This window comes from Apteryx mantelli, chromosome Z (genome assembly GCF_036417845.1).
Source record: "Apteryx mantelli isolate bAptMan1 chromosome Z, bAptMan1.hap1, whole genome shotgun sequence".
NCBI classification, from domain to species: Eukaryota; Metazoa; Chordata; class Aves; order Apterygiformes; family Apterygidae; genus Apteryx; species Apteryx mantelli.
The window spans coordinates 75,189,395-75,213,433 of record NC_090020.1 but is presented as its reverse complement, the minus strand read 5'-3'; the positions used below and the strand labels follow the sequence as shown (position 1 = coordinate 75,213,433).

General features: G+C 46.4%; 1 protein-coding gene across 1 annotated transcript in view; it reads right to left on the bottom strand.

The window, feature by feature from the left end:
• Positions 1-24,039, bottom strand: part of PDZD2 (PDZ domain containing 2) — a 148,013-nt gene that overhangs the window by 60,654 nt on the left and 63,320 nt on the right. Inside the window, exon 2 of the mRNA XM_067315910.1 lies at positions 10,216-10,618. Within this exon, the coding sequence (XP_067172011.1) occupies positions 10,216-10,618 (403 nt within the window). The remainder of the gene's footprint in view (positions 1-10,215; positions 10,619-24,039) is intronic.

Genomic DNA, 24,039 nt, shown 5'->3' with positions numbered 1-24,039 from the left:
CATCTCTTTTGTAGAGAGCAGCACGGGATGCTTCACAGCCAACTGGGAAACCCTGCTGCTTTGAACACGCATCTTCTGCGACTCCATCACAGTAAAGCCTTAACAGTAAAGCTCTAGGCTGAGTGCAAGGATTTTGAAATGCATTTGAATTTTTACCGAAAACCAGTTTCCCCTGAATTACTGGAGATTCCCAGGTTCAACAGCTCAAAGCTTAAACACTTAAAAATAAATAAATAAGGCACAGTGATTCATTTTGTGTCTTTAATTTAAGAAATTTTTAAAGGATCGTATTTTCAAGCTTTCTTTTATAAACAAAGGGACTACAAGCTCACTTAGTCTTTAAATGAAAGCTAGGATTCTGGTGTATTCACACAGCTCCAGAGACTTATAATACACAAAGGAAACTCCAAATGTAGTTGGAATTGGCAATTCGCAGGTCTGATGTCACTGTCCCTGGATTCTGCCTAATCCCTGCTCAGAGCAAGATGAGTTTAACTACTGGACAGTCTCCTCTGATCGGCTGCACAATTCTGGTTGCTACTTGGCTGTTGCCAGTTTCATACTCCTATTAACATCTGAATTTTTCCATCCACTCAGAATAATTCTCATAACTTCATTTATAAACAACACAATAAATCTGCACACATGCCCCGAAAGCTTTATCTGGAAAAGCATTTCATGCCTATGGCAGAGAGATATGCCGATGACTGTCCAGCCAGGTATTTCAAACTCCAGACATCCTCAGCGAGGACAGAGAGAGGCAAAGCAGCTGCTGCATCCCAGGACTGGTCAGACATCCGCTCCAGAGCACTGCTCTGGCCCTTCCTAAGAATAAGGAGACCAGCCCACATCTGCCCTTAAATGAAGTCAAGTCACAATAAGGAAACTCAACGATGAAGAGAGAGCAAATGCAGAAGGGCTCATTAGATGTCCCAGGCTGACTATCTGTGCCTCACAAGCCATTAAGTTTCAAGCAATTCACCCGAGATGCAGCCAAGATGCACCCTCAAACAGACATCCATGCTTGCTCCGAGACTACCAAAGGAATGAGAAGCCAAAATTTCCGTTAGAGATTTGTTCCCTGGTTGGTCACTCCCACCATCCCGAAGCATATTCTAACTCTGCTCAGATCCGTCACCAAGAGCAGCACCAGACCTGCCTACACCAGGGGACTGCAGATTCCCCTGATGGGAGGGTTTCACGGACACGATGGACAATCATTCGTCTGAGATGGTCTCAGAGAAGGAGATGAGGCTGGATGATCTCTTTGAGTCCCTCCCAGACCTACATTTTTGACATCCTTCAGCACTCCTATAGCAAGAGCAAACACAAATGGCCAAGTTAATAAGGCTGCAGTTGGAGTGGCTAATTCTTCTCTCCAGTTACATCATTCTTATGTGACTCAACTTTTTTCCTAACTTGGTTCTTTTAAGCAAGCAGCTTTTTGGATCAGATTTTTCCACTTGCAGATGATAAACTTCAAAGTGCATAAGTTACAAATAATTAAAATGGTTTTAAGACAGTATGAATATTCTGCTTGGATTAATCACAAGCGAAAAAATGGGTCAATCTTATGTAACAGACCACAAGTGAGCACAGAGAATACAGTTGGTAGTTTCAAGTCAGTCCCTGCAGGCCATCTTTCTCCACCGTGAAACCACTGTACATTAGACAGCCTCCGTTCAGAACAAGTCTACATCTGGAATAAGCTAGTGTGTTACAGATCAGAAAGGAAGCACACTGCCAGTGCTATGCGGGGAAGCTTGCATTATGCCTGCTCCAAGTGCATACCATCAAACGCTCAATTTCATAACCACATCATTAATAAAACAAAAAGGACCATTTTTCCTCCAAGTATTAAAATAAATAAATAAATAAAATATGTCAGAACCATTCTTCCCCCCTTTCTTTCACCAGCTAATTGCAGGGGAGTTTAAAGGGGGTTGACTGATTTTTGACTGTGCAGTGTTCAAGAAGCTGCAAATCTATATATTCACAAAGGAAAAATTGCTTTGAAATCTTATATTAAAGAAAAGCTTGGCAAGAGCAAGGTGTAAACAAATGGAAAACAGAAATGCACTAAGTAGTTAAAAAGCCAGACAGTAGAAGGGAAAATGTAAAATAGTTGTCTACAAAAAGCACTTTCTGTCACAGCAGCAATTCAGCAGTGCCTTTTGTAAAAAAGGCAACAAGTTTTAAATAAAAACAGAGATAAGCACTGATGAGAATTCCAATAATCATGTGTCATCATGTGAGATCTGTATCCATACATTGACTGTAACAGGTCCTAACACAGAAGACAGGATGCCTCCATTGGCATTTCACCATGGATTTTTATTGTCCGTCTGCAGGGGCTGGTTCCCACTTAGGCATCTCGCAGGTTTTACCCATAACAGCTGCAGAAGCAAACAGCCAGTTCCTCCTCACTGCCCCCAAAGCTGCTTTTGGAAACTTGATACTCAAAGTAAAAAAGATTCACATGTTAAAGAAAATGACCACAATAGTCTTGACAGGAGCTGGCAGCCAACGTGCCAGTGACATACAGCTGAAAAATCGCAAGAATATTTCTCATATAGAAATACGCAGCCAGGAGACCCCAAGCAACCAGCGTGTAGGAGCAGCCCTGCAAGCCCCGGCCAGTGCACCGGCCTCCCTCGATGGGCGGCCAGGGTGGGACACAAGCACACCTTTCCCCCAGCACCTTTCACTGACGCCCAACAAATTAAAAGCACTTCTCCCAGCAAGCTTGAAGGAGACCAGCTCCTTGCCCTGCCTTGGGTCAAACCATGCCTCCTCCCCAGCTCACCTCCTGCTGTCCCCATTTCCAAACAGACACGTGGGCGAGACACAGCGGTAACCGGCAAATTAACTTGCACGATCAGATACCAGCTGACTAGCTCAAACGTGTCAATCTCAAGATACAGTCAAGAGCCATCACTCTTCACATCATAGATATTACTGTGAATGACTCCGTATCAGAAAATGGAGCCAAAATCTGATTTTTTGCAGATTCTTAACAAAGCAATTATTTCATTAGTGGATAATGAGTACATTTTTCATCTGATATTACTAGGATATTTTTAAGGCTGATCTGGCAGCAGGGTTCCAGCTTTCTTCTGCTACCTCAGGTCTTGTTTTCACGGCTATACAAACAAGCTAAACAACTCCAAAACAATTAAAAGCAGGAATATAAAAAGCTGAATTCCTTTATCAGTTGATTATATTCCAATTTATAATATTCCAAGACAAGAGTTCTTTGTCTTTCCCTACTGCCTACAATGTTTCTTAGCAGTGAGGCACTGCAGGCTTTGGTTTCCACATCTGTATGATGCAAGCCACTCCATGCCTCTCAGTATCTCCTACACCACTTGAAAGAGGGAAAAAAGAAAGAAAAACAGCAGCCTTTAATAAGAATTGCCCAGGGTTGACCATGCAGCCTTTCAATGTCCAAGAAATAGGCAGGAGCCAACAGCACAGGCACAACTGCAACTCCATTCAAGTGTCCACCGCTGACCACCTAAATAGGGTGACGTGCTAAAACAGTTCCTAGGCACTTGGTGTACATTTCTGAAATGTGAGGAGAGAGAAGCACCCCAGGAGATGAAGCCTGGGGAACAGCTAAAGGCAACAACATTCGCCCCCCGCCCCCTGAAACACACACAATTAAAATACACAAAACAGGCATCACAGAGAAGGGGATGAAAACCCTGCTACTTTACACCAAATGACCTCCGGGGATCCCCCTCCAGAGACAGGCTGGTCCTTGACATCATTTCCTTGGCAAGGGCTTTAAATCAGCCATTGCAAGCACCTGAACTACATCATCACCCCTTATAAAAATCTGCTGGAGTCATTTGTCATCCTGAGCCATCACCATCTGGATGGTGCCTCCGCAGGCCCCTTCTCTCTCTCTCCTTCTGCCTTCGACTGAAGCTTTATTTCAAGAGCAGCCAATGGACTTCTCACTGTCCCTGACCCAGGGGGGCTTAAGCACCGCAATTCCCCCTGGAAAGCTCAGGTTTTTAAAAGTTCGGATGCGTTTACATTCTCACAAATATCTTGCCTGGTCTCATTCTGTTGCTAGGTTATGGGGAATGTTTGGTTGGTTGGTTTGAAGTTTCTCCAAAAATAAATAAATAAATAAAATAATAATAATAAACCCTCGCTGACTGCAGTATATTAAAGCCTGTCCTAGAGCAAGCCACCATGGTACCGATATCAGCTAAAGTCGAGTCTTTCTTGGGGACTGATATTACATCCACTTGTGCCAAGGACCCAAAGGATCCCTCAGGTCTGTTCAGTGATTTCAGCCCCCTGACTCAAAAATTAAGTGTATATAGCTTTATAATCATGACTTACACCTAAAGCATTACAGCACTAAACAAACAGCACATTCTATTTTAAGGCACGTCCACTTGGTTTCAAACACTTGCACTTAATGATTAAAATGTAAATGGTGTGAATTTATATTCAGCTGAAGCCATCCTTTTGCATTCCAGTTGTGGATTTTCTGTATCATTAATACCATATGCAAAATGAAGAAACACTTTTTGGCAGGTGGGAAATGCATTCGTACTGGGACTTATGTTTTATCATAACGGAGCTTTGGTCTCAGCTGAGATCTCCTAGGCGCTGCCGTAACACAACGCAGTACGTATCTGTTCTGCCTTTGCAGGTAGCTCATTTCTAACAGTGAGAACTTCGTTTCCAGATGACCCATTAAAACTAATCCATTATAACTTATCCATTACCAGGTTTTCTTCCACACAACATTCCCCCACCCCCTTGGAAAATTCAGTTTAGAAACAAAATAAAAGGACAGACTGCTATTTGAAATTAAAATCTACAGCTACCACAGTCGTAGCTATTGCTTAAATCACAGCAAACAAAGGCAAAACCTTAAGTCAGCTGAAGAAATCTGGTAGCAAGTGAGACTTATCCCAGAAAGTTGTGATGACTGCTGTTTTAGGGCAAGGTGGAACACCACTGGCAGAAAAAAATTATTTGTAATATCAGTGCCAGTTACATAAAAGCACTTCCTAAAACTTCAAGCAAAATCAAGGCCAAGTTTTCTCAATGCTGTACAATACAGTTGAAAGACAGCCCTTGCCCCAAAGACAGCTGACGATCCAGCCCCGGCACAACAGAGGGAAGTCATCCTTATCACGGAGCACATTAAAGCTTCCAGACGGTAGGTAGCCCCAGGATTCATGTTAATGAAAGCTGGAAGCAAATACACAAGATAAAAAGACCAAAGAACAGAAACAGACTCTGAGGAAGGTCTTTACGCATCTCAAGGTGTCTACAATAAAAACTAAAAACAGAGTTACTTATATCTAAAACATGCTTCGTATAAAAGCCCCGTAACAGCCCTGATGAAACAATCATCGTTGCTTAGGTTGCCAAAAAAGCTGATGTAAATCATTTTAGCCTCACCAGCTTCAATGGAGCTGTGAACATTTACATTTGTAAGCATGTTGCTCAGAGCAGGTTTTCATTTTGGTAAAACAAACCGATAAGAAAAGTTTTTCTCATCATGTTTAAAAAAGTAAAATCCTTAAGGCAAGTGCATTATTTTGAGCCTCAATTTTTGATTCCTATAATGTGCCACTAGCCCCGTTCTGCTTGGCAGGATAAGGTACGTTTTTCGTTAACAAAAACGCAAGGTAAGTCTGGCATTTACCAATGCTGATTTGTAAATACTGGCTACAGAAGGGCTGCCACCCTTTCCTCACTACAAAGCAAAACATAACTCAAAAGCATTCAGCCTTCCCTGAGACAAGCCATCTCTTAATAAAAAAGCAGTAACGGGCCCGAACAAAGAAGAGAGTTTTCGATAAACTGAAATCAAGTACATGTCAATTAAAATCATACAAAAGCAAGGGCCCATTTGCAAAGACCTGACTGGGCTTTTTACGTACGTACACATCCATGTGCACCTGTGTATACATTCACAGGTCTCAACAGAGTTGTGGCCTACGCAAGATAGGCCCCGTTGGCCTATAAGGGAGCAAAATTGGCTAAGCACGCTGTTCTGGCAGCTGTAGCTCACTGCAAAATATTTTGGGTTAACAATATAGAGCACTTTTCATCCAAGGATTCAAAGCACTATTCCATTATAAACCAGACCTCCCAAAAATCTCTGTGAGGCTGGGCATAATATCCTCTCGCCTTCCCCACCTCCCCTCCTTTTTTAATAGATGGTAAGCTGACTTCACAGAAAACATACTTTACGGGGCTACCTCATGCTGACCTGTTTCCATTCTGGAAAAGCTTCCTACCACAAGCACACACCGAGGCGTTACGACCAACCCCGGAGATGTGGTGCACACACCCTGGACCTCTCCTATATCCTATAAAATAACCCAGTGGAGAAACGCACAAATCCCCAGGCTCTCTCACCTTCCTGCCTTCGTTATGAAAGCACTCTTATTCTACCCAATCTCCTTTAGGTAGCTTCCAAAGGTGACTGCTAACCTGGGATCTGGATTTCAATTCCTTATTAATCCAGTGAAGCAAGAGCATTCAAGGGGATGCTGGAAGTTTGTTTGCTTTTTCTTTTAATCCCTGGTGCTTTAGGGACTTTCCAAAGCCTCCTGCCGGGGCAGGAGGAAGCGAAGGTGGCTGGTCCTGCACGTTCTGTGCTTTGATGCACTTCACCTCCAGTTCCCCAGCTTCTGGCGTCAGCAGCAAAAGCCTCTCTCATCATGTAAGCGAGGACTGAACCAGCTCAAGTCACCATTACAAACCATACTCACAAAACTTGTAATTCTGATCCATCACTTGTGCCAGCTGTACTTGATTGTATCTCAACACTCCTCAGGGACTGAACAACCAGGAGAGTAGAACAAAGCTCTTCTAAAAGCACTCCAATACAGAAACTGAGAACAAAATTGATGAATTCTGTCTTATCACTAAACACAGTGAAACCACAAAATTGGTGTGTAACTAGCTCGCCCATGGTTTCTTTCTTTTCATCGTTTCTCAGCTAAACTCCAGTAGCGCCTCCCCATACCCATCTTACATCCTTGCCTTTACAACTACTAGCTTACAAAACACTACCCTGTTTCAAGCTGCTGAATCAAAGAAGTAAAGTTCAATTGCTGTATTTAAGTGCCCAAATCTTCCCAAGATGTGATGGATCATTACTCCAGCTCAGAGACTGCCTGTTTTTAAATCACCGCACATGACCCCTACCAAGACCAGCCTGGGTCTCTCCCAAGGTCAGACCTGGCTTCCAGGCCTCCAGGACCTTCCTGCCATGCAGATGCAAGGAGCCTGTTTAGAAGCTGCACTTTTTAAGAGGCATTTAGGTTCATCCCCAAAATATTGCAGCATAACTTAACCAACTGTAAACATTAAATATGGGCTGCTAATTGACAGGTACAATATTTATTGAGGTTACGTACAAGCAAAGAGCCTAGCAGATTTGTTTATATGCGGCACTAAGAATGCCAAGGGCACAGGAGAGACCGATGGAGACTGAAGAGATGAAAGCAAGCTTGACGAGGACTGACACTCGCACATACGCTGGTAACACATGAAACTCCTGGTAGGTTCATCTGACAAACAGCGCTCATCTCAGCTCTCATTTCACGATTCAGCATTGCTGTTATGAGCAGCGCACAGGAATAAAGCGGAAAGAAAACACCAGGCTCGTGGCAGAGGAGGTACGTCGAGAGCAAACGACACCCTGGACGCACAGCTGCAGCTGCCTCGAAAGCACTCCTGCCACAACTTCTCCAAGGCATCAGCCGGAAGCTGCCCGCCGGGTTTGGTAAGGGAGCGGCTGAAGACACAGACTCAAACCAAACTCTCCTGCCCTAACGTTTGGTTGCTACAACTTCAGACAAACATTCAAAAGGGACAAAAGAGACTTCCCTGGCTTCAGCATTTCAATTTCTGTAACTCTTCAACCTGCTTCCCGGGGCAGGGGAGTAGGAAGGAGCTAAAGGGAGTATAAGGGGTGTTAACGCAAGAGGTCCTCACGCAGCTGCGCAGGTCACGGAGCCGCTTCTCCGAGCCCTTCCTCCCATTGACAGCCACCCTCGAGCTCGCTGCAACCGGCTGGGATTGTTTCGAAGCGAATGCAGTGGTCCCCAAAGGCGCGAGACTGACAGCGCTGGATATTCAATCAGCCAACTCATGGAGACAGCAAGCGCCGCGCGGGCAGCAGGGACGGACCGGTTTTCCCCACAGATGCGATGCCCTGCCAATGCACCTCGTCCTCGTTCGGGAGGAGATAATTCATCCCACGGCTCTGAAAGGTTTGGCTCGCTCTCCAAAGCTTGGAAGCAGGTTGCGACTTCTGACACTAAGTTGTGGAAACTGTTTTCAAAAGGCTCCTACCACAACTGGATCTCAAATGCCTAAGTGCTGGGTCACGCTTTGAAAAAAGAGCGTTGAGGGAGATTTGAGACTCCCAAGTTTCTTCATTCCTTGCTTTCTCTCCTCGTTTCTTTAAATAGGACTTACATAATTTTAAAAATTTTATTCACTGTCTGTTAAGAAACAGAATTAAGCCACTGCTTCCTTTGACAGCAGTTCCCACACAGATGTTAAAGGGAGAGGCTTCTGTAAGGCCCCCTTGTTTTTATACAGAAAAGGATGATCAAGACATGCTATTCAGGCTCTCGCTATTCAAATTTCTCCACATTCAGATGTCAGGAAAATGCAATTAATACTGACACATACAGAGGTCATTCCTCTAAGCAAAATATTGGGGGGGGGAAGGGGGAGAAGACAAGCAATTTTGCTAAATGACTGTGCCTCTCTGGTGCATGAGAGATGCACCAGAAATGAACAGATGATAGCTCTTAAATTTCCAGTGACTTAACTAAGCTTTCATGTTTTACAAAGCTATCTTATATGTGCTTCGCATTAAAAATGTGTATTTATTGCTCACATTCAAATATATTTTCTGAATTTAATAATTTACTTCTCAGACTAAGATGGCTCAAAACATCAAGATAACACTAGCACAAAACAGCTCTAGATTAAAAGTTTGGGGTTTTTTTATATATTGGCTATCCCCACAAAGCTCAGGTCATCTTCATTTATGACATCTCTTTAATTAGACATCTTCAAAACAGATTTAAGAAGTTTTTAAACTGGCCAGAGCCTTCAAAACACTGATGGTCTGGATCTTTTTTAATTTAACATTCTCTTTCAGAAAGGTTTTACAGACTGTAAATTTCAAAACCTGTCCACAAGCATCTTTCCCTCCCTGTTGCACCATGAAATCAAACTTGGCTCACTGATGGGAAGAGCAGGTTTTCTCAGTTACATTTCTTTAGGACCTTTTTTTTTTTTTTTTTAATTGGTTTCAGCCTCTCTACTGTATTTTAAGTTTGAAACAACCACCACCATGATGCACTAGTATCGGGGATCGCCAATTCGGGACACATTAATACCACACCTTTGTTCAACACAATTTAGTGATATGATGTACACTCACATTGCTGTATTACCAGCTTTGTGGTCTTAAAAGCAAAACCAGCTGTTGCAGCAAGTCCCCAGCCCAGCACAGCAGCGTTCATCTGTTTATACTATCAGTGTTTTTGGAAAGACTGACAAACAGCTCTTCTGGTGATAGATGCATTCTGAAATCTGATCAAGATGCGGGTGATTTTTTTGCGTGTGCATGCAGCAATGCTGAAATTCCAGCTGGGCAACAAACCCCAAGATCTCCATTAGGACAAAGAAAGAAGCAATAAAAGCCCCCGTCCCGCTGTTGTCCCAAACATTAACAAATCATCCGTCTCATCAATGCAGAGCAAAATTCACAGCAACTTCCATGGAGTCTCTAAACATTTTCCAAACAAGTTTTGTAACACAAGTTAATAAATGGACCGTGGTCTTGTGCCAACTCCCTTCCCCTTCAAAAAGGGAGCTTTGGATTTCAATTTTACCATAAGCTTTAACGTCCCGGAGAGCTCAGACGACTCTAAACATGAAGCCTCAAAGGACAAGATGACCATCTTCCACTGACACCTCCTGCCACGGCATCATAACGCCATCAGTTGTTCCAAGCAAAAGAAATCCAGAAGCCAATACTGACAGGTGTGATACTAAGCAATCGTACAGTAACACGACAGAGGCCCCTCACCATTATTATTTAATGCCAGGGTACTAAAATCGGGGAAGCTGCTCAAGCAAAGCCCTTAATCCACCAGCGGACCTGCTGCTTCTTTACAACATCCCAAAGCAACGTACCTGGGCAGACTGGTCGCTGGCGTCAGGCACCCCGCCATCCGACAGCCGGGACCGGTGCTGTCCCCCGACGCCGCGCAACGGCTCCTCCACGCTGCTCTCCGCCTCCGACGGCTCCGGCTGAGGAGCCTCCACTTCCATGGGGGTGCAGTGCCCGTTGCCCGGCTCCGAGCCAGGCTTCTCCTTGCTCTCCTTGCCGCCCGGCGTCCTGGTGATGACGCCGAACTTCCTCGTTCTTTTCCCATTTTGGGCGGCTCTGTCGCTCGGCTCGGGGCCCGGCTTCGCTTTGGGGTCACAGCCGTTGCCGTTGTTGCCGTTGGAGGGAGGCAGAGGGGCTTTGCGCTTGATGCGGCGCAGCATGATCAGGTAGACGAAGCCGCCATTCCAGCACTGCTCAGCCAAGTAACTGCAGGGGAAGGGACAAGCGCGCGTTAGGACCGCGACGCCCGCGCTGCGCCCCGTCGGCGGCGAGACGCCCTCCGAGCAGCCCCGACTAACTGCTTACCGGGATGTACTAGGATGCCTGGAGGCATCGGCAAACGCTCCTTTCGTTGGGTATTAGATATTCTAAGCAGTGCAGGCGCACGGAGGAGCTCTGCGCGGCCGTGGACGCTGCTCAGCAAACAGCCCTCAGCGCCAGGCACGTTCGCTCAGGCCGACCTCACACGGGCATTACATGGCACTGGTACATACCACCAAACTGGTTTTCACCGCTCTGACCTCAAGTCGCGTCACTGCAACGCGAAAAGGTGGATGACGCAAAGCAGTGCAGGTTCCCGGTGGAGAATAAAATAAATAAGTAAAGATTTAGAAAGGAAAATCGGGCAGGCTTCATTTGTGCAGCAGCCCATAGAGTATTTGCATCTGAAATGAGCCTTCTTAGCAAAACTAATCTTCTGCTTCAGCATACATACATGCTTTTAAGGCCCCAGGGGAAAAAAAAAAAAATCAGCCGCTGAGGTAAGCAGACATAGCTCCCATGGCCTCAGTACGCCAAAGCACGGCACTGCAAACTAAGGCGTACCGGCTCCGGCAAACGGACATGGAAATAAGGTGGGTTTCCTCTAGAGTAAGCATACTCCAATCAAAGCAAGAGCTAAGCCATCTCAGCTACGGAGGGAGCAAGCCACGAGGTTTCCTCTATTGCAGCAAAACATCGCCTCCCCTCCCACAGGCTTCGAACCTGCCTTGAAGGAATTGACATTTCTGTTGCAAGCAAATACTCAGTGACCTTAAAGCAACTGCACCCATTGATGCAAAAGGGGAAATCTAACTTCATGTCTCTTTTGGGAAAGCATATACCTCAACCCAAATTCTTGAAATACCTGGGTTCTGAGCCAAGGGTGTAGCCAACAGAGTACAAACAAGCTGGAATTTGTACTTAGCAGGTTTGTATGTGCCCTTTCACACTGATTCAGGCCCCAAAAATATATTGCCTTTCTCACTAGCAAAAGCAGCAAGAATTTCCAAGAGCATCAAGTAAGTGTCTGCTGCAGCTGCAACGAACATTTCATTAATATGGAGCAGTTGGTGAACCCACAGCTATCAGAGATGGGAAAACAGGTGCGGAGTTAAATCATAAAGGATCCTAAGAGAAAATAATAGAGCAGTTTTGGCTGAAAGAGGAGGAGAGACTCAGGAGTCTTTTTTTTTTTTCCCCTACCTGGAGTTTCTGGGCTAATTTTCCCCTCTCCTTTCTTAAAAAGTTGGTTGGCCTTAAATACAACCCTTGAAAATTATTCCTGCATAGAGGTGACTTATGGCAAAACAGGAAAAGCAGCTATGATAACCCCTGAAGCAAACTTCTTTACAGAGGAGTGAAGAAAACACTCTCAATTACTGAGAGTAATCTGGACCAGCCTGGGAGTGACTGAAAATAACCCACGATGGGTGTGTGGTTTGTCCACGGATGTTAGCTGGTAGTTTCAGCCCAGTTCTTCCCAAAGCTTAGATGTCCCTACTAGACAACATTATAATCAGCTTACATCTGATTAGGAAGACCAATGCCTAAATGAATATAACAACTATGTAGCCTTCAAAACAGGCCTGGAGCAACAGACTTGCAGGACAAACGCATTTGCTGTGCCAAATCTCCCCAGTGAACATAAACTGGACTTCAACTCCCAGGACAATCCACTCAGCGGTTTTCACTGGGCAAGCCTCTTCTTTTTTTAAAACCATTAAGAATATTTAAATAAAAACCCAACCCATCTAAAAACTGACAGCCAAGGAGCCCCGTTGGTTGGAAAGTCTCTGCACCCATGGTCAGCTATCTGGGTGGCCACGAGGTGACATGTCGCGCAGGATGCAACGGAGGGAAGACAGGACCTGAAGGGTTAGCTTAAAAAAATTCCAGAACTAGAATGGAAGTATTTTTGATTATCAAGTTAAAAGAAAAAAAATCTCTAATCAACAGAAAAGGGGCAGTTTTGTTCCAGAAACAATATGGGCTGCCTGTTTTTCACATTTATCTTTCAACTCAGATTTCAAGGCAGCCAGTGAAGCTGATTAAAATTCATGACTTTTGCTTGCAGCAATATCACTGCACTCTGATCCATCACACATAAGCCTGATAGCATTGCTTCTCCTGGCACACGGAAACAGAAAAGCAGCTCCTCTTCCAATAGTCCTGTGGTTCACACAGGTACTGCCCACCCTGTTTTTGTGCAGAGTCAGTTCTGCCTGACTTGTTTTTGTGCAGGTGCATGTATGCGGGTTTTGTTTTTTTTAAAACACAGATCTCTATCTCTGAACTAATCATTGATGTATTTTTGAGTGCCAGTAATCAAGTGCATGCATTCATCAAATATTTGATTTAGGAACTATGTGGAATGAGAGAGGGGTAAGGTACTGACTGTCCCAAATAAAGCAGTCTTAGACAGGAAAAAATAATTTACTATTTTAATTCTCGTTGTAGCACATTCACTCTGTTTAGAAATGTGAAGTTAATAAAAGGGAAGATAGAAGCTCTTTTTTCTATCCACTGGCCACAGAGCATCAAGCCCAAAGTTTGGAGCAGGGTTCACAGCCGGCAGCAATAGCTGCAGCTGTACTGAAGTCAGTGGAGCCATGCTGATTTACTCCATATGTCGAGATGGCCTACAAGTTCCAGGCGTGCAGCCTGTAGTAACTCATGTTTTTATGTCTTCCTGAGTACCTCTAGGCAGTTCAAAGCACACAATAATTTTCCATGAAAAAAAGAAAAACATTCTCTGGGTCAGTGAGCAACTACCTTTGAATGGCAGTAAATGATCACGTACCCCAGCTGATGTCAGATATTTCAGGACAGGCTAGATCCAGCTACTGCAAGGATGGGTATCAGTGATGCAATAAATGGCATCATTATCTCAGAGTTTGTTTTGAACCAAGGACCAGGCATCCCATGTTGGAAAACCAACACTGGTGTAACACCAAACTCTCATTACAAGACAGGGAACTAATACAGCAAGCATTTGTGGTCATTTGCTCCTTCCCTTCCCTAGGCAGGGCTGTTAACCAAGGAATCCAAGACATTTAAGTTGTGCTAAGAACTTGCTGCCTACTTAGCTGGCTTACTTTTACTTTGCAATTTCTTTTCTTACTTAAGACAGAAGCCAAAAAAACTTAAGAAGGTCCAGCAGGCTCTAAGCACAAGACAAAAGACAGAAAAGGTTGTATTAGATGAGTGAGAATCCACAGATTTTTTCATTACTTTCTATCAATCTAGGAGCATCTTATGCCAGAAGGCAAGAAAGAGCTGGATTCAATAAAGCATATTTGTACAGCCTCTAGACGCAGAAAACTGTGCAAAAGTTAGACAGGACCCCAAATTCCACTTCTCAGAGTTTTTAATGTGTGCAAGGCAGACAAGCTTCTTTCTGGATTTGGCCCCTACAGAGCACTCGGAGACATCAGAAATTAGTACACCATATGGGTTTCGGGCAGGCAGAGATCAGAGCTGATACCGACTTCTACCCGGAAGCTGTTATTTATTTTGAACATTGTCTTCAGCTGGGAAGGAGAAGCTGCACGGTGCAAAGGTATCCCCAATGCAGCTTCGATTGATCCACTTCATTGAAAACCAAGACTGTAAGGCAGAGAAACCGATTCCTGGCAGTCACAGGCCAGGCTGGGTACAGCTGGAATTCTGAAAAAGCCCCGTAAAAGCTGAAGCACAGAGAAACCCAATCCAAATTCAGAAAGGAAAGATCACAAAAACAACCAGGGCGCCAGGGTGATGGACACCGAGACGCCCCAGGAAGGGATGACAAACATCAGGCCTTGATATCTCAGTGGCAGCTCCCCAAGCAAGCTCCAAAACGTCACTGAAACATCGACTTTGAAACATTTCCCATTTCCGTGCTCAGACAAAATGACCACCCGGCTGTTTTTTACTGCTTTGATCTCATTCTAGCATTAGCTATGGTAAAATATCAGCCTATATGAAATATCAGCCTTAAGCAGTTGGGCAGACTTGTTCTTCTCTGTAGGAGAGAAACCATGAAAATTTCAGTAATTTTAAAAATTAAGGCAAAATCATTTTACACTTTAAACAGTGCTGCACAGTTACCACTTGCAAAGTTCAGCCACATGTTAGAAAGTGCAACCGGTGGCTGGTATTAAGGGGCATTTAATACTCCCTTTCTATCAGAACTACGAAGAGAAGCACACATTTGCTTCCTTCGGAGACTATTTCGAACTCCACAGCCAAATCCCATTTCTCCTCGACACTGCTGAGCTGATTGTTGCAATTATATAAACTGACAAACTTGCTGAGTTTATTCCAAGGTCCTCGCATGTATGTGAAGTGTCAGACTCGGAAATGGTATTTTAGGGTAAAGTAAGTATTTTTTTCATTTTATATATATGTGCATGTGCGTGCACATGTGGGCATGTGTGTGTAAACATAAAGGTTTCCAGACTTGACAAGAACATGCTGCAACAAATTGTGTCACATCACATCTCAAAGCTAATACAGTGACACTTGAACAAATACAGATGGTCACACAGAGCAAAGGAAAACCCAAAGCAGGCCCAGCGGCCATAAGAAAACATCTGGATTTACTTTAGTATCAGAAATATTGAAGAAGTATGTTTATTTTATAATAATGGCACTCTTTTGCATCTCTACAGAACCTTTCATCCCGATAGATCAGAAAATACTTTGGAAATTATATACACAGAATATCCCTGATATCCAGCCAACTGCCATATAACATAGCTCACCAGAGCAAGAAAAAGAAATTTCAGCCGAGACAACTGCTTTTAGAACCTCTACCCAGGATACCTGGGGACCTGTAATGTCCTTAGCAGGACAGAGAGGCTGCTAATTTTTATGCTCTTCTCCGAAAGACTGCAACATGCTAAAACTTTTTGAAACTCAATCTTCTTCAGGCTGGAAAGAGATAGGGCAGAGTGGATCCTAACAGAACGAAATCTATGGACCCAAGGGGGATTTAAAAGCTAAAATTAACAAACTATCTCTTCGTGAAACAGGCACATGATCTAACCTGGTTTTCAGGTAACACAGGGCACATAACTCCAGTGACCAGCAGACAGTGAGGGATCTAAGAGCACATGCCTCCTCGTCAAACTCTCACCTCACTGCTGCCGCCGCCGCGTGAAAGCACCCGGCCCATCGAGCGCAGATCTGGCAAACACCACGCGGATGCTTTCCAGGCTGGTTGTCCTCTAGGACAACGATTTCGGCATCTTCGGGCAGGATTCAAGTCACCCACCTCAGTCGAAGAGGGGGATCAGCAAGCTCCAGAAACCGGGCCAAACCTTTCCCCAGCCACCTTGCAAGCAGGTTCACCGCAGGGCTGGGCTGGGGCACACCTCTTCGGGGCGGCATCTCCGCCGGGACAGCCACTGCCACCCCGTCTCTGCCGTCACACCTCCTCCGCCTCCCCAGGGCGCCCTGCTCTCCAGCGACAGTTTATCTCAATAGAAACCAACCACGCTGGTAAATCTAGCTGCTGCTTGAACGTATTCCTGTGGGCACACAGCTACGGCACGCCAGGAACGAGCCAGGGAGTTTTCAGTGCAGCGTCTCACCTCCGACAAGCCCTTTCCTGTCCCAGGCTCTGCGTGCGATGACACACAACACGGGATGCAATCTTCTCTTCCTGCGCTAATAAGCAGGGGGAAAGCGGAGAAACAGCATGGGAAAAGTCAGTCATGGAGTGAGACACTAAAAACATCCCCGGAGCTGATTCAAACGGCCTGGGGTATGTTACAGGGCTCCCGCTTCCCTTCCGAGGGCAAACAACTCAGAGCCGTCAACTTGTTGCCAAGAATAAGCAGCGCTTCCTGCAGTCTCGCATTAGCTGTGGCTCTCCATACTGGCTTTTTTCAGGATAGTCTAAGTGTTGGCTTTCAGGAGAAACAAAACTCTGAATTCCTTTTTTTTTTTTTTTTTTTTTTTGGGGGGGGGTCCCCGTAGTGTATTTTTCACCAAATTTATAGTGAGGAATGCAACTAGACCCACTGAAATTTTGAAGAAAAATAAGTTTAGAAGTGAAATTTCAAGGTGTATTTTCACAGCCTTTTATAAGCCAATATAAGCATGCCCTGCCCACGTTAAGTGCTGGCTAGACCCAATCCGCTCCTAGATTAAAACTGCTAGTAGCTAGGAGCATGGTACTGTGCTCATGCTCGCTGCGGTGATGTTCAGGCTGCTCACAGGCTGGCCGGTGTCAGTGTGTACAACAGCAGCTCAGAGAGATGCACCATTAGCAGTGAGCCAACTGGGCAAGGTCCGATCTTCATCCATTCAACAGAGAAACCAAACCAGCAAGAATTTCGTATTAGTAGGAACAAATGCTCGAGTGCTGAAGCTTGCAAAGAGGAGGGAAACGCATCTCGGGCCAGTGGGACGAGGCAGCAGGCAGGACCTCATGGCACAGGATCACCGTGAAATCTCGAACTCTCAAAAAGGGCAGAAAGCGTGCAAAGGAGCGCTGCTGTGTGTCTGCCGGCTTGCTGCCTCCTCGCTGTTTCATGGGAATGTAACATTCAGCGAGGCCTTGCGACATGGGACAGTGACCGAAGTCGGGTGAGACACCTTCTGCTAGCCTGTCTCAATGCAACGACGTGGCCTGGAATTTGGGAGGACTGAACTCCTCTTCCCTCGCTGTGCTACAGATCCCCTGGGGCACCCCAGGCCAGTCCTTGAGGAAAGGAAACTGCCAACGACGTGCCTCATCCCATGGAGCTGCTGCAAGGCCCATGATGGTGAAGCCCTTGGACTTGAAGCACCACAGTTTCACAAACACCTTATATCTGGGATCAGCCAACCCCGAACAAGATTGCAGCCTTCCTCCCACCCCACATCCTGCTCCAGTGCTGGCGCAAACGTCTAGGCAACATCGCAAACAAACCCGATCAGGGAACTGATCCAGCTTTAAATGAACCCAGCCAAAAGCAAACATGCAAAAACTCCAACCTCGAGACAGGGAGTTTTAACCCAGCCCAGCCCTGCGACGGCTCGCGGCAGGCGCACCCACGCTCGCACAGGCACGGCAAGGAAAACAAGCGGCTGGAGCTGGGCAAGGGGCTGCACTTCCGCGTCCATCAGCAGCGCTCACTTACGCCGGATGAAAGAGCGCGAGTCGACAGCCTAAGGGAAGGGAGTCGCACACATATTCCAGACAGAAGTACTGGCTTGCTTCGGCTGCATGACATTAACACCTTCCGTTTCTAAAACTAAAGGGATAGGCATCCTCGCAAAAGTGATGAAGACCAGCTGAATCACATCTCAGGTGCAGAAAGAAGAGAGATCAGGATCACTGCAGTTATGCTGGCACGATGCAAAGACACATTTCTGCCCTGCACCAGAAGCACATCAAGCACTTTGGGAGAGCGACAGGAAAGGAACAGCAGGGAACTCCAAAACACCGACCAAGATGGACAGAGGGTGCGGACAGGCACCCTGAGCCTTTTCCCCACCATCCCCCCAGAGCAAACCTCTGAAGAAGATGAGTCTAGGAGCCAGACAGCAACTCCTCCATGCCTAGGAAAGCCCCAGAGTTCTGACAGACATCCTAAATGTAATGGTAACAGATTATGCAATTGCAGTCATCTGTCCCCTGGGAGTAACAAGCAGTCCTTCGGGATTTAGTGATTTATTGGCTGTCTTAGCAGAACACAGGAGTGACATTGCATTTATACTGCAGAGCCTTTGCACTCAAGCTTTACAAAGGACCTGCTCCTATAAAACATGCAACTCCCAAGACTTCATCTAAAAGTCCTGGAGACAGAAGTACACACTGCTTTTGGGGTTTGGGTGCTACAGACAGAAGAACGAGGATTAAAAAGACAAATGATATTTGTTACGTATTTGGCAGCAGAGAGTACAAACAGAAGTGGTTTAATTCAGTCAAACTATCATGACGCTGAATGCTCCAATTTGTTAGTTCATCGCTCTGCTGCAGACAAACATTTAGCTGGATGCATGGCCATGTTTACAAATACCATTTTCAGTTACCAGAAAACTGAGCAATTTAAAATAATTAGTTACCACTTCAAAATGATAAATATTAGCTTTTTACCTTTGCTGCAACAAGGCAGCTCCTCTGTGCTTTTGCCAAAGAAGGTGTCAAACCACCTTCCTCCTGCGGTAGCCCAGAGGTGGATGCACCCTCCCCTGGAGGACAGGGCAAGTCCAGACAGACTCGGTTGCTTCACGTGACTTGGTAATGTACCTGCAACACAAGGGCGAATGACTGCAGCCATCCCTCTAAATCCACATCCGTACCCAAACACCGCTGCTGTCAATAATCAGGAAGCTTGCCATCACTCCATTCTTACCAAATATGTTTTCCAAAATGTCCTGAATCGGGTTCCCCTGTCCTCCTGAAGTTAGGCTTTACTGGGTTGTAATACGGCAGGGGACAGTTCTGTATCCCTCCCACTGCAGGAGGGACAGAGGGGAAAGAAGTGGCCGAAAACTGAGAAGAAAGGAGAAAGTTCAGCCTGTAGGGAGCCTGCTCCCTCCCAATGCCCCAGGGCCAAGGGCTGCCACTGATGGGGTTTGTCTACTTCAGCATTTCAGTTCAAATCAACAGCACACTTCCGAAGCAAATCTCCTTCTCCTTGTTACCACACTTCGGTTCGCGCAGCGGAGCGGCCGCCGAGCACACAGACTAGGTGCTTTGCAGATGAAAGTCACCGGGCAGATGTGTGCCAGGAGCACACTCAGCGCACTCGAGCTGCTCTGCCGTGCTCTCCAGCTGAATGCCCATGGGCACTCCGTCTGTGGGACCACATCAGAGCTAAACCCAAGTAACCCCCAAAACACCCACAGTGCGGAGGTCAGGTCTCAGCACAGCGGTTTCACCCTACGGACCCACTCCCTTTCAGGCTACACATGGTTCCTAACGCAGACACCGGCTAATCGCTCTGTGCCCGTAATTCTTACGAGAGTATTCTCCAATTACTCATCTGAGGGAAGTTTGCAAAGACCAGGGCTATCATCTAATTAGGCCCATGCATGATTTTCTGCTTCACCAGAAGCACAAGGGCCCAGCCAGCAGCCAGGGCTTGTTTGCACAGCATGCACAACACACACACTGGAATACAGATAAAGGCAAGTTTACCTTTTGCAGCAGAAAGTTACAGAGCAGCACTCAGTGTTTTCACTGCTCTTGTTAATCACAGCGACACAGCTTTGGATCATTAGCTCAGATGTTTGGCTTTTTTTAAAACATCACTTCTAAACTGGAAAACCATTGCCTCTTCAATAACATTTCTGAGATTTGAACTTTGACTTTCAAATTGAGAGAGCACGTCAAAATAAAGATTTTACTTTATTGCAGATTGATTTTTGTTAAGTGTTATCTGTTTGACAACCTTCAGTCTTGCATGGGAGCATTTCTTTTTTGCTCTGCACCTTCCAAGGTGTAAGGCTCGCTCCATATTGGAAAGCCCAAACAAGTTCACATTTGCAAAACAGGAACCAAATCATAAAGTGAAAAACACATGCCTCACATTAAGAAACAAGGAACAGGTCACAAGCCATTCATGTGTGACCCATGCACGACCCACGTACAAAGTACAGGCAAACTGTAACACTTTGACACTTCATCAGGAGTGCCCACACCTTGACGCTGTACTCCCAGGGCTAGCAAACACTTTTGGTCCCTGCTATTTTAGGATCACACCCCCTCAAAAATAACTTCTCTCCACATCTTTTAACCATCTAGCTCACATCTTTTCTTATTCCTCCTTGCAATTCTTTTATCTAATTCTGCCTCTGGATTCCAGTCACCATAGGCAGCAGTGACAGCGGGGAGTAGATTTAACCTGAGAGAAATGGTTTGTACTCAAAATTGAATGAGGAGTTCAGCATGGGAGATATTCCTCATTGTAATCCAGGCTTTTTGCACAAACGCGGCACATGGGAACAGCTTTCAGCCCCAGGAGCCCTGCCTCAAACTCCGCCGATGAACCGACAACCCCGGTTCGTGCAAAGCCGCAGAGACCAGCGTGATGGACGAGCCCCGCGGCCGGTGCCCCACGGCGCCCAGCCCGCCCCGAGGCAGGAGCCGCGGAGCTGCGCTAGCAGCAGGGCTTGCGAACTCGGGTGCAGAGCCACGCGGCCACAGGACTCCCGGCTGACGCCAGCTCCCACCCGGCTAGCAGGGCGCAGCCACCCTCCGCGGGGACCTCCTGGGATCGGCCGTGTGCGAGCCATCCCCCTTCCCTTGCTGCTTCTCCTCCCCGTCCCTGGGAGCTGAAAGGATGCGGGGAGCCCTTCACCTGTGCCTAGTAGCGATGTTCTCCTCCTTCCCTGCTCGTATTTCTGCATGGTGAGCTCACCTCTTTGGGAGAAAACCTTTTGTGTTTTGCCCTATATAGAAATTATCGCAAATGCCCAAAAGGGAGAGGGGGGGAAAAAAAACAAACAACAAAACACGTCCCACTGAAACAGCTTTTACTCCAGCAGCAAAGTTTTGCAACGATATTTTAAATGAAAAAAATCTCTGCAACATTGTTTTGGCAAACCACATTCCTTCAGTTTCAGCTTCAGCTGTAATTCCCAAAGTACCTCTTTGCACTGAGAAGTGAAGGTTTTGGATGTCTGCTAATAATGAAAGGGAGAGCCGGAAAATTTAATCAAGCCAGTTTTACAGCAGGAAGCAGTATGTTGGGGTTCTAGAAACGACTTCTTTCCAATGCTTTTGCAAGCTTGCTTGAGCTCCTGAAAAGTGCCCTATTAACAGCGAGAGGCCAGGCTTCAAAAACTCCACGGCTAGTTGAGGGGAAATAAAAATTTCACAAATTTACTTGAAGGGGCCAGTTTTGGCAACAAAGGTTATTCACCCTCAAAAGACCACCCAGTCTTCGGTGTTTTCCAGGATCCTTCACGATACCAAAACCACTAGATATTTCATGAGCAGCTTCCTCCTTACCGAAGGGGACCCAACTCCTTCAGCATCCTCAACTCTTGTGATTTGACCATGAAGCTCACAAAGCCAGAAACACGTTTTTGAGACGAAACCCTCAGCTCCCTACTGAAACAAGCCAAAAAGGAACCCTAACCTTCTGTGGGCGCAGATGAAAGCCTGAAGGTGTGATCTGACCACATTGCAATCAGCTTGGAAAGAAAAAGGGAAAGAAAAAAAAAAAAGAGCCTAAATGCGTATACACAAACGCCCACTTGCGCACGTCAGTTCTTGTGATTTTATGACGGATTTTGAGTTTGGGGGGGCACCAGGAAGAAAGGCAAAGGAGCGGATTCTGCACAGGTTTGCTCCTTCTGCTGAGGCTCTCAGCCAGACCACAGCGACACCCTTATCCATCACTCTCCCTGTTTACCTTCCTTGATCAAGCTAATTCACCCTTTAGACCGTCACTGTTCCCAGCGAGGCCATCAATGCTTCACTTAATTTCCAGCCATTCTTGTAAAGGACATTTTTGTCCTTTGATGACCGTAGCCCGCGGGGACAGCTGGTTTGTTCAGCTATTTAACATCGCGACTTTGTTCTTGGCCGTGACAATAGTGCGTGCCTACAGTAAATCCATGGGATGAGCCGCTTTCGGCTCCAACTATGGGCCTGCTGAACCGTGCTTCCCTTACATGCTGCGACAGGTCTCCAGCCACAATAACCCAATACAAAGCACCATCTCCCTTGCTCAACAGTTTCCGTCAGCGACACCAAATCCTTCCTCTCCCACTGCTTAAATACATCTTTGATATCCCCAACACTGGGCCAGAATAAAGGACTCGCCCTCTCTGAAACAGGCAAAATGGGCTCATATTCATTCAGTTTTACAGTCCCCCACGAGCACAAGCATCGCCCATCAGAGCCCCCCAGGGACAGGGCTGCGGAGGGGGCGTCTGCCAGACCAGCGCATCGCTTTGAACGCGAGCGTTTCAGTCTCCGACACTCAGCTCTGAGTTAACTCAGCAATTCTCCAAATTCCCAGGTGGAGGCGGTTTATCAGCAAAACAAATGCAACCACCAGCTCTTGCTGCCAGAAGCCTGGTTTTAGTGGATGCCCCGGCTCCCGAAGGCAGGACCAGCACAGGCAGAGCAGGTCGCCCTGCACCACAGCGGCTCACCACCCCCAGGGTACCAGCCTAACGCCGCCAAACCCCATCGCTCCGGGGCTGTTTGCACTGCCGTGCTACAGAGTCAAGGCTATGATACGCTCAGGGTGGGGGACAAAGGGCTTCTTGCCCTCTTTTCTCACTGCAAAAATAAATACAGGAATTGGAGAGAGGAATCTGCAACAAGAGTTTGCGAAGGCAGAAGTTGGGCAATGCCAGATACACGTGCCTGCCTGTATTAAGTTTGCCTCTTTCTTTGCATGCTCACACTGTAAAACAGCTTGTAATTGCATCCTTGCTTTCTGTTTTTACCCCAGTGAGTTTGGATGAGGCCAAAAGGGAGAAGAATAGGCAGGGCAGCAATCAAAACCATTTCCTAACTTTAACTTGGTTTTGCAACATGAGCAAGACAGAGACATGCCCTCTTTAGAAGGCCAATAGATTACTGCTCGCAGATGACTTCAACTTGTCAACCAACTCTTTTCACCCAGTGAAGTTTTGTATTTAATACACAGATTTTGCAGCCTGTTGCAACCGCTCTATCAGTAAAAAAGGTAGCAGCACCCCTCTGACAAGCCATGGCAGGGGCTTCAAAACCAAAAACTACCTCAAGCGGCCAGGACAGCCCAAAGCAGCAGCACAGAAAAAGCACACTATTTTAATTATCAGGAGAGTAGATGAGGCTGCACTCTGAATCTGTTCATTCAACAGGCTTTTCCTGGCAGCAAACCAGCTTCCCAAGCTGCTCCTGCAGCCAAAATTTGTCAGGATTTGCCCCAAGCTGCAACCTCATTAGATGCTGCCAAATGTAACCCAGCATGTGGCACGTCAGTAGAGGGAAAAATATATAAACGATTTTTTAAAATAAAAAAGAATGGCGATCACAGCGTCTCATCCTCCATCCCGCGCCGCCCTGAAAGACCTCCCCTCCCAGTGTGTTTGCCCGCGGGCTGCCCCGGGACCCACGCGTCTCCCGCACGCTGCGACGACAGCAGGGATGGACACTGCAGCGTAAAGGTGACCCTAAAAAGGGTGTTCACGGAGCAGTGACCTGTCAGGATTAAATCGACCGAAGCAAAAGCACATGACCGCACACATCGCGGCACACCGCCTCGGCTGCCGGTGCGGTCGGGAGAGGTCCCAGCGGAGCTGCGCAGCCCTCTGCAGCGCTCTCCTCCTTGGCTTTCCGGACCGCGGTGTCCAGAAACAGACCTGGCCCTGGTGCAGCACCTGGAAGAGGAGTGCAGGCAGGAAAGGATCCTGGCACCGGGAATTACAGAGAGGCTGCGTAA